The sequence below is a fragment of the Vulpes lagopus genome, chromosome 7 (genome assembly GCF_018345385.1).
Source record: "Vulpes lagopus strain Blue_001 chromosome 7, ASM1834538v1, whole genome shotgun sequence".
Classification (NCBI taxonomy): Eukaryota; Metazoa; Chordata; class Mammalia; order Carnivora; family Canidae; genus Vulpes; species Vulpes lagopus.
The window spans coordinates 49,735,512-49,754,516 of NC_054830.1; the positions used below are offsets into that span (position 1 = coordinate 49,735,512).

Sequence of the window (19,005 nt, forward strand, 5' to 3'; positions counted from 1 at the left end):
CCCGGGACTCCAGGATCACGCTCTGAGCCAAAGGCAGATGCTCAACCGCTGAGCTACCCAGGTGTGCCTCACAAAGTCACTTTTTAAAAAATTTTTTAAAAATTATGCCAGGAAAAAAAAAATTATACAGAGTGGGATCCCTGGGTGGCTCAGCGGTTTAGCGCCTGCCTTTGGCCCAGGGCACGATCCTGGAGTCCTGGGATCGAGTCCCACGTCAGGCTCCGGCATGGTGCCTGCTTCTCTCTCTGCCTGTGTCTCTGCCTCTCTCTCTATGTCTATCATGAATAAATAAATAAAATCTTAAAAAAAAATTTATGCCAGGGATGCCTGGGTGGCTTTGAGCCTTTGGCTCAGAGTCTGATCCTGGAGTAGAGTCCAGGCACTATATATATATAGTGCCAAAAGATGGTGGGAGTGTACCAATTTGGTGTTCAGTTTTTAAAGCTTTATTTTAAAAAAACAACAAAGAAATAGAATGGATTTAAATGTCATATCCACCAATTCTTTTCTGTCCTACTATTGAAACAGTGATGGTACATTAAAAGAAACTTTGGGGTATGACAGACCAGGCTTCAAACTCAGTCTCTAATCCTTACCAGCTATGGGACCTTGGACAAATCATTTCACTGTTCTGAGCCTCAGTTTCTTCTTCTATGACCAGGCATAATCATATTGATAAGCATACCTAAAACTTTGTGGGGTTATTCTGAGAATGAGACAGAAAGTGACTTTCAGCCAGTAGGCTAGTTCCTTCATTGTCACTTGAATTTTCAGCATGTACCTGTTGCATAATAGATGCTCAGTAAGAAATGAGACAGAAGAGGGGAGTTTTCGTCTCCTTTTATAGACATCGGCTACCCTGAAACAGCTGCTTTTTTTTTTTTTTTTGAAACAGCTGCTTTAAATATTACTTTTCCTTCCATTCTTGAAGCCCCACGAGTTCTAGTCAAGCTCCAAATTTGGGGTTTCCTGTCTGCCCCCATGGTGCCTACCCCTACTTCTCTTCCATTCTAGTCAGGAGCAGCCCATCTCAGGAGGTTCAGAGGTCTCCCTAATATTTACCAGGTCTCACTGATTTCTCTTGGCTAACACAGGCATATTCTAGGGCAATGATTCTTATGCTTTTCTCTGATAATCAACCTATAATTTTGTGTGTGGTGGTGCTGGCAGGCCCAGAGAGGGACACTTAGAATGGGGCCTCTAGAGTCTACAAAACTGGCTTACAAAACTGGTTCCCTACCAGCTATCTGATCTGGCTCTTCCCCTTTCTGCATCCTAGTTTCCTCATCTGTAAAACAGGGTAATGGTATTGCTTGCTCTGACATAGAGTTATTGAGAGGAACAAATGCAAAAATTCATGTAAAATGCTGGACAGTCTGGGTGGCTCAGTGGTTTAGCGTCGCCTTTGACCCAGGGGGTGATCCTGGAGACCTGGGATCGAGTCCCACTTTGGGCTCCCTGCATGGAGCCTGCTTCTCCCTCTGCCTGTGTCTCTGCCTCTCTCCCTCTCCGTGTCTCTCATGAATGAATGAATGAATGAATGAATGAATGAATGAATGAATAAATAAATAAATAAAATCTTAAGAAAGAAGAAAGAAAGAAAGAAAGAAAGAAAGAAAGAAAGAAAGAAAGAAAGAAAGAAAGAAAGAAAGAAGGAGGGAGGGAGAAAGAAAAGAAAAAAGAAAAGAAAGAGAAAGAAAGAAAGAAAGAAAGAAAGAAAGAAAGAAAGAAAGAAAGAAAGAAAGAAGAAAGGAAGGAAGAAATCACCGTGTGAAACTCAATTTCCACTTGCTGTCAAATTTATGGAGAATATTATCAATATATGAATCCAGTGGAGAAATTTCTCCAGCATGAGAAATTATGCAACTTTTGGTCAGGAAAACTGGGAGATGCCCTTTTCTCTGATACCGGATGTTCTAAGACTTCATCTTATCTCCATTTTGTCTTGGCTTCCAGGAAGCTTAGAGCTAATCTGATGCTTAATGACAGCAGTTCCATTAAACCTGATGGGATTAATTTTATATTTGTATTTCATGAAATTCACTGTACACATCCTCAATTATAAGCTTTCTCAAAATTCTTTTGAGGAAGGAAAGAAGGGAAAAAAGAAAAAGCAAGCAAGCAAAGGAGGGAGAGAGGAAGGGAGGGAGGTAAGGAAAGAAGGAAGAAAAAGAACAGAGAGGGAGGGAGGAGAGAAAGGAAGGAATCGGGTACATTTTGAAGAGAGTATTTGTTCTACTGTTGCAGCTTAAATATAGATTTGGTTTCCCTAATAGACACTCAAAATAGTTGTGATTTTTAAAAAATATTTTATTTTTTTATTCATGAGAGACAGAGAGAGAGAGAGAGGCACAGAGACACAGGCAGAGGTTGAAGCAGGCTCCATGCAGGGAGCCTGACGTGAGACTCGATCCTTGGACTCCAGGATCACGTCCTGGACCAAAGGCAGGCGCTAAACTGCTGAGCCACCCAGGGATCCCCAATAGTTGTGATTTAAATAAAATGGAAGTGTATACCAATCTGGCCATCATCAGTAGTCTGAGGCTGTTATGATGACTATAAGGTAAGAGGGATCCTGGCTTCTTCTTACCTTGTTGCTCATTGTTCCCATGAGGTTATCTCTGACCACATGTTTCAGGATGGCTTGCCACCATGTCTCATCCCAGCCAGAGGCAAATGGGAACATGGAAGGCATACCCCTTGAGACTCATGACCTCATTGTTACACATGTTTCTTCCATTCACACCCTATTGGCCAAAACTTCATTACATGATCACACCTAACTGCAAAAGAAGCTAGGGTATTTAGTCTTTGAGGCATATGTCCCATTAAAAATCAGAGGTTCTATTAACTATTGAGGGAGAACAGGTTTTGGAGGACATCTACCAGTTTCTGCAGCATCCACCGTCTCAGATGTATTTCTTTGCACATGATTGCACTCCAGTCTGCCCTATTTCACTCTCACCTCCTCTAATCAGTCTGGTTTCCATGGTGCTATCACGGTGCTTCGCAATTCAGAGCGCTATTAGGGCACTCCTCTGCTCACACACCACTCCTGAGTCCCTACTATGTACAAAAGTGATTCTCAAACTTTAATATGAATCAGGAGTCACCTGGAGAGTATGTTAAAACAGAGATGACTGGAGCCCATCCCCCATCCCAGAGTTCCTGATTCAGTAGGTCTAGGACCTAAGATTTTGCATCTTTAGTAAGTTGCTAGGTGATCCTGTTGCTGCTGGCCCAAGGACCACACTTCTTTTTGTTTAATATTTTATTTATAAGTAATCTCTACACCCAATGTGGGGCTCGAACTCACAACCCTGAGATCAAGAGTCACATGTTCTGTTGACTGAGCTAGCCAGACCCTCTCAAGGACCACACTTAGAAAACCACTGACCTTGAGAATAAAGCCCACGCTCCTTAACCTGACATTCACAGCTAGCCTGGTTTCAACCTACTTTCCAGCTTCATCATTTGTCCTTCCCCTCCCCCCACACACACCTAGGGCTCCAGCCACAGTGATGTTCTCACCTCTCTCTAAGCAGGCCAGCTGTTCACACCTCTGTGCCTCACTGTTCCTTTTGTCTGCAATGTCTTCTGCCTGGTAACTTCCTTTCCACAACCTCCCTGAAGCTTTTCCTGACCTTCTAAACTGTTATTAAAGCATTCTGTGCTCCCGAGTCCTTGCAGACTTTGTACATTCTTCCATTATTCCTCTTAGTGCCTTGTGTTTTGATTGTCTTTCCAGCTGTCTCCCTGTTTCTGGAGCCTTAGGTGACTACAGAGCTCTCAGCCATGGCAACAGGCTCACTGAGTGAGGAAACAAAAGTATGAATGAGGAAAGGGAGGCAAGTAGATGGAATGAATAAAAGAAGGAAGTGAGTGAAGAGAAGAAATGATAAGTGAGTTAGTACATGAACAAGTGAGTTATGGTTCATTTGTGTCTCGTTTTCTCCATTGTGTCCTGAGCTCCAGAGCAGGAAGGGAATGTACCCTCTGACCATGTTGCCACAAAGTTCCTTTGCCAGCCATCATTTCCTTCTTACAGGAGTTAACTGGGACCCAGCATCCATCAAGTCAACCCCCTCACCCCCAGAGTGCTCAGGAGTTGTTAGGGGCTGGGGACCCACGCTGGGTTCCCAGCTGAGTTCCTGACCCATTTCTGACATCAGGGCTTAACCTCCACCCAATCCTCCCTATTCTTAAATGCATCCTGGTGTTTCTGAAAGTCAGTTATAAGACACTTGGGACACTGGAGAAACAATGATGGTGGATGCCTCTCAGGGCCAAGACACAAAAGGTTTTTTCACCAAACTAGTGATAAGGTGTCAGGGTTATTTCAAATTGAATTGTAGGCTTGAGGTGCTGGAACTACTCTCCCCCTCCTCACAGGGAACCCAGCTTCCTCCAAACCCTGTAATGGAGGCCTCCTTCGACTCCAGCAGACACGGATGTGGCCTTAAGAAGGGACTCCCGGGCAGCCCCGGTGGCGCAGTTTAGCGCCGCCTGCAGTCCAGGGTGTGATCCTGGAGACCCTGGATGGAGTCCCACATCAGGCTCTCTGTATGATGCCTGCTTCTCCCTCTGCCTGTGTCTCTACCTCTCTGTCTCTATGAATAAATAAATAAAATCTTAAAAAAAAAAAAAAAAAAAAGAAGGGACTCCCTAGGGACGCCTGGGTGGCTCATTGGTTTAGCCCTGCCTTCAGCCCGGGGTGTGATCCTGGAGTTGCAGGATTGAGTCCCACATTGGGCTCCCTGTGTGGAGCCTGCTTCTCCCTCTGCCTGTGTCTCTGCCTTTCTCTTTGTGTCTCTCATGGATAAATAAAATCTTCAAAAAAAAAAAAAAAAAAAAGGGACTCCCTGGCCCAACTGTGGTTGTCGACTCAGGGATGGTGCTAGCTGAGCTGTTCCTGAACCAACGTTGTGTAATCTCAGAAGGCATTGTACTCTTTGAGCTTCAGTGTCCTCTTCTGCAGGGTGGAAATATTTCTACTTACCTTGTGGGTGTGTGGTGAGCATCAAATAAAACATGAGAGTAGACAGCCCAGCACAGTACATCCAGATAGTAGGTGTGCAATAGAGAATAACTAGTGTCTCTCAACTGATCCTTGAAAGTCTCTTCCCTAATGCATTAGCACCACTCAGGCTTCAAGGTTTTTGGTTTTGTTTTTTTAAGTAGGCTCCACGCCCAACACGGAGCCCAGCACAGGGCTTGAACTTACAACCCTGAGACCAAGACCTGAGCTGAGATCAGGAGTCAGACGCTTAACCAACTGAGCTGCTCAGGTGCCTCTAGGTTCTTCCTTATATTTTTAATACTTGCCTTCCTCTCTCACAATTCTACCTAATTTGGGGATCTCAACTCTCATTCTACTTCCTCCACACAACTGTCTCTGCTCCTGGAACTCTCTACCAATGATGCCTACCTTTCTTATGGTCTGGCTTAATAATGAACATGGAAGTGAATGGTTAGTCAGAAGCAAGGGTCTGCAAGCAGAGCTGCCATGTATGGCTGCACAGGTTATGCAGTGCCCAAACCTAGGAGTACCATTCATAGAGATGTAAGGAGGTGGGGTCCCAATGAGTTCCATAATAAAGGAGCTCTGTCTGTAAATAAGATAGACTGTTTGGATCTTGGCTCAACCACTTAACAATTGTTTGATCAAGCAAAGTATATAATCACCCAAGACTCAGTTTCCTCACCTATGAATGGGATGTTACTAGTACCTACCTAATGGGGTAGCTGAGAAGATTTGGTAACTTAGCAAGTTTAGAACTGTGCCTGGCACAGAGCTAACATATACTGAGCACTTAATTTCATTAATTCATTGATCAAATTCATTGATGAAATTAGGTGTAGATGTCTTTTCTGAGTGGCTAGGCTCTGTCTGCACCTAGTGGGAGGCAGGGCCTCTGCTGTCCTCTCAGAACTGCACTCCAGCCTTCTTTTTGCCGAAGTCCACTTTTATCAGTCAAGCCTTTTTTTAGTTGATAAAAATGAAACTCCAAAGGGGAACTAGCTTAAGCCAAAAAAAAGTATTTGTGGGCTGATGTAATTGGGAGATCCAGGAGGATGAGGCTTCAGCTATATCATGAGGACTTTATCTCCTTCCCCATCTCGTGGCTCTGCTCTTCTGAATTGGCTTCATTCTCAGGCAGGTTCTTCCACATGGCAAGAGAGTGGGTCAGAAGGTAGTCTAAGATTACATTCTAAGGTCTTTGATCCAAAAGACAAACCCTCCTTTCTCTGCATCAAAACAGTAAGCTCATGGAAGGCCTCTGATCGTCCAAGCTCAAGTCACATGTCCATTTTTTGGACCAACTGTCATGACTAAAGAATAGGGTGGTGTGACTGGCCAAGCTGGGATCATGTATCCATTCAACTTTGACAGTCCCACAAGAGCCACATGGAATGGGGATGGGGCAATTCTCTTAACAGAAGTGTTGGGCATACCAGAATGTTGGCCGTTCTTACCATCTTTCTTTATGGCTCAGTTCACAGGTCACTTCCTCAGGGAACCCTCCCATCCCTGCTCCGGTGTCTAGTCTGGGAACAACCTGAGGCAGGGATGAGAGCACATTTGCTCATCTGTATCAGCTGGACCTAGTTTTCTGCCCGGGTTGTGGAAGGACATTATTGGTAGACTATCCAGCATCCATTTCCCCTTCCTACTCAGATTTTTATTGGCTTTCCCCCATTACTCCCCACTGCCTTGGGCTTCGTGGGGAAGCAGACTCCACTCTCACTACTTAAAACCCAGTAGAGTCATCCCTTGCCACAGTGACTCATTCAGGAATGGGCATGTGAGACCTAGCTTGAGCCACTGAGACATAAGGGCATTTGGGAAAGGCATCTTGCTCTTTTGGATAGGCCAGGAAAGCCAGCTGGCTCCTTCCTGCCCTATTCTGTGCTAGATATCAATTTGGCCTCTGTCAGCTGCTACTAGCTGCACAGCTGGAGGAAAACCATTTTAGGCAAAAACTCACATTATGGAGGGCAGTACAGAGATAGCTGGACCTTTGATGGCTTGGTCAACCCTGGAGGCTGCCTTGCCCCAGGACCACTAAGGCCCAAACAAACACACTTCCTTGTTGTGAATCCACTTTGAGCCGAGGGTATTCTGTTAACCTGCAGCCCCCAACTCTCATAGAGTTGTTCCTGAATGAATGACATATTCCTGAATGAGCTGCCAAAGGCTGAAAGCCCCCTTGCCCTCCTTTGCCACCCACACCAGTTCTTCTCTACCGCACAATAACAGACATTCAAGGATTCTGAATGCTTTTTAAAAAACCACAGCAGTCACTTTACTTTTAGCTTTGCACTTTACAAAACCACAAGGGAGAAGTCTTTGGGGGAGAGAGGAGTAGGAGTGGGGGACAGTAAAGAGGGGAAGCCCAGTATGGGCTCCAGGCCAGCCTAGAAAGGCCTCCCATGTCCTGACTGTACAGAGCTAGGCCAAAAGACCTCAGGGAATGGCCATAGTCCTCTAGAGACTGTTGCGATTTGACATTTAATAGGCAGCCACGGGCCTGAGGTTCAGGCAGCAAGAAGGAAGTGGGCTTTTCATCCCTCCTTCCCCCAGGCCAGGGAGAGGAGGCTTGCAATCAGGGGTGAGGGCTACCCATCCAGCAGCTTTAGGATGCTCTCACGTTCCTTCAGAGTCTTCCAGGCCTGGTCCTTCTCTTTCTTGGTTGGGGTCCGCTTTTTCTGCCGGGCAGCCATGATCTTCCGGAAGGCGTCCATGACTTCATTGTCTGCCATGCGGACCCGCTGCCTCAGCTCCTGCCGGCTTACCTCCTCTTTTGCCAGCCTGTGGAAACCAGCCAGCCAGGTGCCATGGGAAGCCCACCTCCACAATGGGGCCGCCCTCCCTCTTCCAGACTGAACCCACATACCACCCCAGGCTGGCACTACTGTGGAATGTTTCATACCTAAAAGCAAAGTTATTGAACCACACTGATAGGGTACTATGCGCTAGATACAATCTTAAGCCCTTCAAATATGTCAGTAGAATTAATCCTTATAACAATCTTATGAGGTAGGTACTATTATCCCAATGTTACCAGTGATGAAATGGAAGTCAAGGAGAGTAAAAAACACCCCAAGATCCCACAACTAGTGAGTAGATATGAAGACAGAGGCTGGCTCCAAACAATCTTCTTTAAAAGGTGTTCTAATGTCAGAAGTTCTAATGTCAGCAGATACTCACTTCAGTATCCAAATTCCAGCGCAACCTAAGCTTGGGCTAGGTAGCCTAAAGTCTATGTGAAGCACATAAGATGCCAAACCAACCCTTGTAAATGAAATCTGACCTATAAATTCCACTGTTAGTGGAGCTGGAAGGTGGCTTAAGATATCTGCCCTAGTCCAACCTGTAAATTTTCCAGAAGGGGAAGCTGCTGCTCAGGCCAGGAGATACCTTGCTTAAGGCCCTGAAGCTGGTTCATAGCAGAACCGAGGGCTGGACTCTGGCCTTCTGACAACGTAAGCCAGTTTGTTCACTGTCCACTACCTCTATCCACACATCCTTGTTTCTCCCTCTTACTCCATCTCTCTCTTCTCCACCCCACTCAGTACCTCTTTCATCTATTATTCTCCTCTTCTTGCTCTTGCAAGAAAGGGAACTAGAAAGAGGTTTTGCATGTAGCCTTGGGCTCAAGTTGCAGCTTGGTTGTTTACTGGCTGTATAACTTTCAGGAGAGTACTCACTTCATTGGCCCTTTACTTCCTTATCTAGTAAACAGGGAAAATACCTCTCCCCCGGAATGTAGTGAGGATTCAACAGGAGAGTGTATATAAAGCCCCTGGTACCCAGTAGGCACTCAGTGCACCCTTAGCAGCTTGTCAGCAGTTCCCTCACTTTTTAATGGTATAACTCTTCACCAAAGCTCATTTGTAGACCACAAGCCTTTGCTCTGCCTCTCCTCCTAACCCCCAGGACAATGTATAAGAGACAGGCAGAGTCAGCCAAATCATGTGTGTCCTGCCTTGTTGGAGCTATGTGAAGCGAAGACACATAGCTTGCCAATGAGGCTGCTTCTCTACCTTCCCTCAGAAAGGCAAACAACTACCATAATCTCCCTCCAGATGTCAACTATACTTTTGTCATGACCAACACAGGGCAAGATGGATGGGAGTCAATATAAAATGAAAGATATTGTGACCAATTGCCTAAATAACGGATACTAAAATACTGGACAATTTCAGTGAAGGGCCAATAATAATCACAGATGTCCAACAAAACTGTTAACAGTTGATAAATCTAGAGAGTATATTGGTATTTATTGTACTGCTCCTTCAGATGTTCTGTGTTTATGAAAATTTTCATAAAAGTATGTTGGAGGAAAAAGAAAATAAGCATAAAAAATAAGTCACACAACAACGTGAATATAAATAATACCACTGAACTATACACTAAAAAATGGCTTAAAGAGCCAATTTTTTTTTTTAATTTTTTTTTTTTTTTTTTTTAAATTTATGATAGTCACAGAGAGAGAGAGAGAGAGAGAGAGGCAGAGACACAGGCGGAGGGAGAAGCAGGCTCCATGCACCGGGAGCCTGATGTGGGATTCGATCCCGGGTCTCCAGGATCGCGCCCTGGGCCAAAGGCAGGCGCCAAACCGCTGCGCCACCCAGGGATCCCTTAAAGAGCCAATTTTATATGTTTTTTTTCCACCACAATTCCAAATAGGTAAATAAATCAATCACAGATGCCTGAGCCCTAGAGTCTGTGGTGCCTGGCAATGATGTTTTTTCAAAGGCTCTCTAGATGATCTGGAAACCCTGCCAGGTTTAGGAAATCTGTTATAAAACCCCCAGAAGGTGACTGGTAGCGGCCCAGGCCTTCTCCCTAGGGTACCCCCCACCCCCGCCCGGCCATGTAACCCATCCACACTCACCTCAGCAGGTCATGCTTCTTGGTACGGTTATGGGCACTGAGTGCCTTCAGCTCAGCCTGCCGTTTGCGCAGCTCAGCAAGGACTTCATCCTCTGAGTCCTCTGCAGGGCGGTCCTCAGACTCCAACAAGCCCTGGGCAATCAGCTCCTCCTTGATGCGGCTCTCAAGGGACTTGGTATGTGGCACACTACAGAGGAAGGGAATCCTGAGCTCAAGGGCCGCCTTAGATGGGGGACCCCTGAGAGGTTCCAAGGTTAGTGAACACATTCTTTTCTCTTTGGGTACCCCCTCTCTATTTGGGTATAAAAATATAGAGAAGAAGGTTAAGGGCTGAAATCACGAAATTCCTAGAAGAAAATCTAGGAATAAAGCTCCTTGACATGTGATGGGTCTTGGCAATCTTTCCACAAAGTGGAAAGATAACTTACAGAATGGGAAAAAATATTTGCAAATGATGTATCTGATGAGAAGTTAATATCCACTATATATAAAGAACTCCTATAACTCAAAAGCAATAAACCCACTCAATTAAAAACTGGGCAAAGGTCCTCAATAGACATTTTCCCAAAGAAGATATACAAAAGGCCAACAGGTATATGAAAAGATGCTCAACATCCCTAGTTATTAGAGAAATGCAAATTAAAACCACAACAAGTTATCACTTCTGGCCTATTAGAATGGCCATCATCAAAAAAACAAGATCACAAATGTTGGCGAGGATTTGGAGAAAAGGGAACCCTCCTGCACTGTTGGGGAAGGTAAACTGGTGCAGTCACTGTGGAACACCATGTGGAGGATCCTCAAAGAATTAACAACAGAACTTCTATATGATAAGCCACTTCAATTCTGAGAATATGCATAAAGGAAATGTAAATAACTAACTTGAGAAGATATCTGAACCCCCATGTTCACAGCATTATTTATAGATACAAAAGCAACCTCGATGTCCATTGAAGGGCAAATGGATAAAGAAATTGTGGTATATATACAAGATTATTCAAACCAGAAAAACTAGGAAATCCTACCAATTGTGACAACATGGATGGACTCTGAATGCATTATGCTAAGTGAAATAAGTCAGAGAGATAATAACAAATACCATACAATCTCACTTCTATGTGGAATCTAAAAAAAAAAAAAAAAAAAATCAAAAAACAAAAAACTCAAATTCATATAAAAAGAGAGCAGACCTTCCATTACCAGAAGCAGAGGATGGGGGGAGGACAACTGGAGGAAGGTGATCAAAAGGTACAAACTCCCAATTATGAGATAAGTCCTAAAATACCATATACAATATGACGACTGTACCTAACACTACTGTATGATACATAGGGAAAGTTATGAAAAGTGTAAATCCTAAGAGTTCACATCACAAGGGGAAATATTTTTTTTTCTTTTTCTTCTTCTTGTATCTATGTGAGATAGATGTTAGCTGAACCCATTGTGGTAATCATTTCACAACACACGTAAATCAGGCCACGTGCGTGTTTTGTACATGTACACCTTAAACTCACACAGGGATGTATATCAATTATTGTTCAATATGCTGGAAAAAATATAGAGACAGACACATCTGGTCTTGTTTCAAACACAAGCCAACACATAGCCATTGTCAAAGAATATAGAAAAACCTATAATGCCAACAACTTAGAGAGAACCACTATCTTTTTATGTTACTATCAAAAACATTATTTTCCTATTAATGTTACATATACAAAAAATAAATTTTATGATATGATATTCCTTATATACCATACATACTTCAGATTTTGTTACCTTATCTCCAATCTTCTTTTATTTTTTTTTTAATATTTTATTTATTCATGAGAGACACACAGAGAGAGAGGCAGAGACACAGGCAGAGGGATAGGCAGAATCCATGAATGGAGCCCGATGTGGGACTCAATCCCGGGACTCCAGGATCATGCCCTGGGCCGAAGGCAGGCGCTAAACCGCTGGGCCACCTGGGCATCCCTCTCCAACCTTTTATTACACATTATTTTAGTTTTTTTTCCCAATGTGCACACATTTAAGTATATGCTGAGTAAAAACAGGATCAAACCCTAGTATGCTCAACTGACATGTTCTCCTTTTAGCACTCTATTGTTTACAGATTTTCACATCAATTAACTATGTTTCTCTAAGATGATTAATAGTTACAAGTTATTTCATCATATGGAGTCACAACTCTTTATCCAACCAATCCCCTTCAGATGTACATTTAGGTCATTTACCATATGGAAAGCACTATGATAAACAACCCTGTACTTAAGTCTATGCATGCTGGGACACCTGGGTGGCTCAGTGCTTGAGTGTCTGCTTTTGGCTCAGGGTGTGATCCCGGGGTCCCGGGATCGAGTCCCACATTGGGCTCTTTGCATGGAGTCTGCTTCTCCCCCTGCCTATGTCTCTGCCTCTCTCTGTGTCTCTCATGAATAAATAAAATCTTAAAACAACAAAAAAAAGTCTATGCATGCAGAAATGCTGGGTCTTTCTGCATATTTAAAACTTTCATTGGGAGATGCCTGGGTGGCTCAGTGGTTGAGCACCTGCCTTCAGCTCAGGTCATGATCCTGGGGTCCTGGGATTGAGTCCTGTATCGGGGCTCCCTGTAGGGAGCCTGCTTCTCTCTCTGCTTATGTCTCTGCCTCTCTCTGTGTCTCTCATGAATAAATAAATATTTAAAAATATTTACATATATTTAAAAAATGAAACTTTTATTAGGCTTCATCAAAATGCCCTCAACTCTTTTAATGAAGACCTCCCCATGCTGGGATGTGACGGAGTCAATAGAGGCACGGGCCAGATAGTAGGATATGGACAGAGTTGTCACTCACCTGAAGGGCTTGTTCTGATTACGGGGAGAGGTGCTTGCCCCATCCGCTCCTGATTCCTTCCCAGACATGTCAGGAATAGGAGAGTCCTCCATAGGGGAAATGATATTTTCCTAGAAGACCACAGGAATGGGATGGAGGGAGTAAGAGTTACAGCATTTCCATCTTCTTGGTCCTCTCTAACCTGCAGTTATAGTCTTCAGTCTTCACAGAAATATTCTTTTATTGTTCCCATCCTCTGGGAAGCCTTCTCAAACTGATACCAGAAAGCTCTGATCATTGTAGAAATCCCGTTTTTGTACTGATACCAAAAAAAGGGAGCACAGAAGAGCAATGATAACACTCAACAACAGTAAAGAGAAGAGCTAAGCGTTTGCATTGACCAGGCACTGTGCTAAGTATGCTGCGGCATGAGCTGCTGGCTGTCCAAAAGCCATTCTCACCTTTCTGTAGTGGGGCTTATGGCTGCCCAGCTACACTATACTTCCCAGCTTCCCTTGTAGTCAGATGTGGTCATGTGACCAATTCTCTCCAGTGGAAAGTGATCAGAAGAGATAAGAGCCACAGTCAGTCATGGCCCATAAACCTTCCTTCACATTCTTCCTTGCTCTTTTTCTGTGGGTTTGGAGCAGCAATCACACCTAGAATGACCCTTGTGCAGAGTGCATGTTTAGGGTGGCAAAGCCCCCATAGCCAGGGGTCCTTGTGTGATGGTGTGGGGCTGAGATCTTCCCTCACTTCCACTTCAGCCAACTTGGAACACAGCTCAGACTATTCCATGAGAGAGAAAAACACTACTGTGTTGGAGCCAGGGGGAAATCTAAGGCTTAACGAGGTAAAAGATGTGCCTAAGGCCAGACAAAAAGAAAGAAGGCATAAAGAAAGGGACTCTGCACCTGGGGTTTGAGCCTGGCTTCTACTTATTGGCTGTACAACCTCAGGCAAACAGTTCCCTTTTCTGAGCTTCAATCTTCTGGTATGCAACACGGGGCTAGCCACTGTCCTTGCCTCCAACAAGAGGATGTGTGGAAAGCCCTTGCACGGGGCTCAGCCCTTAACCAGCATACTGGTTAAGGCTGACAAAAGTAACTGTGGTGTAGTGGCTACTTTTAGGTGAGGTTAGAGTCTGGGAGAGGCATGAGAAGGGCTCCAGGATACTGGCAATGCTTTATTTTGTGATCAGGAGACCAGGTATACAAGTGTGCTCACGTGTGAAAATTTATGAGTCTATACATTTTTAAGATCTATGTTACCTTTCTAAATGCATGATATACTTCAACACAAAATAAAACATTAAAACAGTAAGTAAACATAATCCTTGTTTTGAATTAGGGTGCTCACCTCCACCAGGGCCTGTAGGAGGCGCTGCGTCAGAGCACCAAAGGGGCACCCATCTTCAGGCTGCTCATGCTGGGCCTCAGACTTCTTCAGCAGGGCATCCACATCTGAAGTGGGCAGAGAAACGGTAGACAGGTGGGCTGAGTTCTGCAAACTCAAGTCCTGGTCTGGGGTGGGCAGGGAGGTGAGGGGCCTACCTTTAGTGTCCAGTTCAGTCAGTGGCCCCATAAGGCCTTTCTTCTTGTCAGCCACGGCTGCTGCTCGGGCCCCATCCTTCTGTTCCTCCAGCAGGTCCTCCTGTGCCCAGCGTTGGGAGTAGTGCTTCCCCAGGGGTGGGATCTGTGGGGAGATGCCACCCAGCCGAAAACGAGTAAGCACTGGCAAGCCATGCCCAGGGTGAGTGGGGGCTCTCACTTGGGCACTGCTAATAGGCTCATCATCCATCCCTTTACTGTCTCCTAAGGACCTACCCCAGGGCTGAGGTCTGTGCCTTGCGTATGTGGGAAGAAATGAAGGAGATAAAAATCTCTATGCTCACAATCTAGCAAGGGAGACAGGTACATAACCAACTAAGACACACATGGGAGACAGTACGTAATAATCTCCAAGATACAGGTGCAGAATCGTATACCTATGTGGACCATCTCAGGTCACAGCTGTTGTCCCTAGAGAGAACCAGGAGCCTTAGTGTCAAGAGAGGAAGTTCTCATTTGTGTTACCTAAATTTACTACTACCTATATAATTTTTATTTTTAATAAATAAATAATTTTTATTTCAAATACATTTTTTAAAAAATTCAAAGAACTCAAGTGCTAGAAGTAGGTCAAGGTGTTGTGGCACACGACAGAGAAACTTTCTGGGGGGAGTCTGCAAAAGTGTTTGGTGGAGATAACAAGGGATCAGTACTTTAAAGGATGAGTTAGTTTGGTAAGGGAAAAAGAGCATGTGTAGAGGCCCAGGGATTAGTAAGGAGCCTTGGTGGGCCTGGGTGAGGGCAAGGTGCTTGGTGGGGTAGTAAATCCAACAGTGACAAGGGGGCATGGCTGAGGAAGCTGCAGGGGGCCGTGGGGCTGAGTCACCAAGGACCAAGGTGTTAAGACTCCACCTTGTGTGTAATGGGAGCCAGGGGATGCGTGGGAGGAGGGCTGGGTCACATCCGATCACAGTAGCTGACCTGTTGGGAGTTCTCCCTGATGGTTTTCTGTATTTTGTACATTTTCTTTAATGGAACCTGTTTTATTTACATCACAAGAAAATTAATATATTAAAGAAAGAAAACAGAAAGTTCCTCTGGAGGCAGAGAAGTATTAAGAGACTATTTGGGTGAAAACTAATGAGGGCTTGAATCAAAGCAGAGGTGATAGAGATGTTGGGACAAAGGACAATGTCACTGAAGTAGATGCTTTAGGATGTATGTGGTGATCATCTGGATGGGGTAGAGGAGGCAATGTAAGAAGAGAGCCGAGAATTAGAGCCTAGGTGTCTGGGTGGGTTAAGCAAAGTAAGGCTGGAGTAGGGGAAGGAAGATGGTACATGACTTTGGGATCTGTGATTCCGAGGCACCTCTGAGCCCTCTCACTCACCCCCGTCTACTGAGGCCCAGGGTTTCTACCTTGTAATGTTCAGCCTCATCTTCTGGGGGTTTCAGTAGTTCCTCTAGTGTGCGTACTTCCTCACTGGTGATATCAGCACAATAGGGCTCTACAGAGGCCCAGAACCTGCAGGGAGAAGCAGATCCTGAATGGGTACCTCCTATCCCACCATCCTCAGCCCTAGGCCTCTCCACAGCCTCTACTGTCTGAATCCCAAGGCCCCTCTATGCTCTTTGGCCCAGAACCTGTTGGGGGCATCATTCTTGGGGATCCGTGGCACATCAATTGGGTCATCAGTGAATTCATATTCCTGGATCTTGGGCTGAAGGTTTTTGGATTTGGGACGCCCGGGACCAGGGCCCGGCCCATGTCCCGCCTTCCCTTCCAGTTTCTGCTTCTTCGGCTTTCCATGTTTTGGGGGAGCTCCAAGCTCATGGTCTCGACCCAACTTCAGGAATCGTCGATCACCTTTCTTATCCTGCCAGTCAGTGAGGATCTGAAATTTACGAGAGACTATCACTGAGAGGAAGAAGGGAAGTCATAGGACAAGTTTTTCTCCCAATGAAGAATTAGGATTTAGAACTTGACAAGATGCCAAGGTCTTTTTTATTTATCCATCCCCCTTTCATTTAGTAAACTCCTACTCACCCTTCAAAACTCAGTTCCTTTTCACTGGACTTCATTCATACACTTCTCATCTTTCCATTTGTCTGGACTGATTCACCTCTATCACCTAAGCCAGTCAGCCAGTCATAGTGTTTAGGTCAAACTAATGATGATGCCCCAGTGCATATTAGCGCTGGAATATGCTGGTGGTAACTTTTTGGTGAATGCAAACAAGACTCCCAGTAAACCTTCCCTTCAAATGTCACAACTGGGAAGCCTTCTCATCAGTTACTCGGCCTCTTACACGTTAAAATACAACTGAATTTGCCCTGCTCAAAAAGCTTCAGTGCACTCCCACGGACCACAAGATAACTATTCATCCTTTGAGGACCAATTAAAATGGCATCTTGGTCCCCTCTGAGTCTCTGACACTTTGTACCAGTAGAACTGTTGGCCTAAATGTGTTGTTTGATCATACTGGAACGAACAGCATACCTTGTCTTTGTAACTAGACTATAAGCTACTGGAGACCAGGAAATTCATTTTAACTGCCTCTGTTCCCCAGGATCTGGCATAGCATCTGGCACACAGGGCTCAGGGAATGCTTATGTCGTAAACAGAAATATCAGAGTAGTATCGATAATTAGCATTTGAAATACTTAGTGTCAGATGTTGGGTTGAGGCTTTTGCAAAAAAAAAAAAAAAAAAACAAAAACAAACAAACAAACAAAAAACACCTCTCTTTTAATCCTCACAGAAGCTCAGAGGTAGCTCCTATTATTCATCCCAGTTTGCTGATAGGGAACCAATGCTCAGTGACAGGAGGCAACTTTCCCAAAGTCACATAGGTAGGAAAAAGTAATACTAAGCAAGTGCTTAGGCCAGGATTCAAATCCAGGTCTTCTCAATCCAGTTTCCCTAGTACTTTTAACCATAACACAACATCACCTGGTATCTGTCTGCCCTCCCCCGCCTTTGAGTTAGCAAACTCCCTAAAGGCCAGAAGTGTCCTCATTGCCTCTCTCTAATGACTAGCAGAGGTCCCAGAACATAACGGGGGGTGCGGTGGGGTCAGTAAATGCTTAGTAAATCGGAAATCTTGCAATTTATGAGGATCATGCACGTTCTTATATATTCTATGCATCACATGAGTGCAGTGTGGGTCTCTCCTTACCCCTCTCTCTAAGCTCCTGTATCCCGGGCCTCAGCGGGTAGGTGCTAACTCAGTGATCTAACCCGTAACTTGTCACAGTCCACCCCTGGTGATAACCTCTCTGTAGAGTATCACCTGGGTTTCGGCCTCGAGAACCCGCAGGCGCCGGCTGGCAGAGGAAAGCAGGGTCTCAAGCTCCAGCTGCAGAGTGTCCAGCTCTTCAATGCCGATGCCATCATCCTCAGAGCGGGCTAGCACAGCCGTGTAGCGTGGACAGACCTTCAGGTGGTCCACAGACTTGAAGTCATGGAACTGCAAGGGGCAGTCCTTCAGTTCACTCATGGCCCAGGATACGGGACCCTGTGGAACTGGAGAGGAGAGAGCCATTGATAGGAGATAAACTGGCACGAGAAAAGTCCAAGAGCTCCCTCCATCCAGGGAGAGACTCCAGGAGAAAGCCAGGCTTCGGTACCTAACTACAAGATTGATGGCGCAGCTCCTACTCACAGGACACTCGCTGTACATCAAGCCAGGTACAGACACTTTACTGGCTTCTCACTGAATTCCTCACCCAACCCCATGAGCAGGGACAATGGCGACCTACACCTTACAGATAAGAAAACTCAGAGTCTGTAAGGGTGGGTACCTGCCCACGTTTACCAAGAGGCAATCTGAATCCAGGTAGTTTTGAGTCTTTGCCCTGTCTTTCTGATGCTTTTCTGTCCTAAGTTTGGCTAAGCTTAACTTAGGCTAAGCCTCTAAGCTCCAAACATCCCATTCTTACAATGCTAATGTTCTCTGTGCCTCCTAGCTTCTTCTCTCACCCCCTCCCGTCTTGGTCCCTTTTCTTGGCCGCTGACAGTGGTTAAGAATATGGGCTGGTAAGCCAGGCAGGCACAGCCTTTACCACTCTCTAGTTATGTAGCTCCAAACGTGTTATTTAGCCTTCCTGAGTCTCGGTTTTTCCATCTACAAAATGGGGGCAAAAGAAATCTGGGTCTGTCTCCCCATACGAAGTCTGAATCTGTAAAATGGGGATCACGATAGTACCTACCTCCCCGGGATGCTCTGAGGATTATGAAAGGATGCTTGTCAAGAGCCCAGTTCAGTGCCTGGCACAGAAGTGCGCCTGTTTAGTGGCTGGCCCCTCCTGTGGGTCGCCCCAGTGACTTGCCTTCGGGGCCCCCGTCCTCTGGGGACCCCCTAGCGCGGCCCCCGCCCCCTCTACCTCCTCACTGCAGCCTCCTGCTGCCTCCTACGGCCCCCAGGCCACGGGAGGGGGCGGGGAGTTCCGGTTGGTGGAGCAACCGCCCCGGAACTGGCCAGGGGCGGGCCCCCCGCAGAGGACGCGGGGGTGGGCGACGCGGGCGGGAGCCCACTGTGGCCTGCGGGGAAGGGTGGGCCGGCCGCGAGCGAGCCTACTGCAGGTGGGGGAGGGCTCGGCCTCAGGCCCACTCTGGGGATCGGCCCGAGGCTGGGGGCGGGGCCCGGCAGCCAAGTTCTCCGCCCGGCAGCTCGTCCCGCGGAGCCCCGGGGGCTGCAGGTAGGAGGGGCCCAGAGCGAGGCTAGGGGCGCAGAAC

At 45.8% G+C, this 19,005-nt stretch overlaps 1 protein-coding gene across 1 annotated transcript; it reads right to left on the reverse strand.

The window, feature by feature from the left end:
* Positions 1–7,279: 7,279 nt before the first annotated feature.
* On the reverse strand, positions 7,280–19,000 carry TADA3 (transcriptional adaptor 3). Its single transcript, XM_041760929.1, has 9 exons — positions 18,480–19,000; positions 17,561–17,793; positions 15,912–16,162; positions 15,687–15,792; positions 14,271–14,412; positions 14,077–14,180; positions 12,739–12,848; positions 9,903–10,088; positions 7,280–7,813 (listed from the first exon to the last, which is right to left on the reverse strand). Exons 2-9 carry the CDS (start codon positions 17,765–17,767, stop codon positions 7,621–7,623), a joined length of 1,299 nt encoding a protein of 432 aa, XP_041616863.1. The 5' UTR covers positions 17,768–17,793; positions 18,480–19,000; the 3' UTR covers positions 7,280–7,620.
* Positions 19,001–19,005: the final 5 nt, after the last annotated feature.

What these genes read in the sequence shown, in the direction of transcription:
- TADA3 (XM_041760929.1), bottom strand. Translation starts at nt 17,767, where the DNA reads ATGAGTGAACTGAAGGACTGCCCCTTGCAGTTCCATGACTTCAAGTCT. An exon ending in AAGAATGATGCCCCCAACAG is followed by an intron (nt 15,793 to 15,911) that starts GTTCTGGGCCAA and finishes TTCTCCCTGCAG; the next exon opens with GTTCTGGGCCTCTGTAGAGC. An exon ending in GACTGAACTGGACACTAAAG is followed by an intron (nt 14,181 to 14,270) that starts GTAGGCCCCTCA and finishes TGCCCACTTCAG; the next exon opens with ATGTGGATGCCCTGCTGAAG.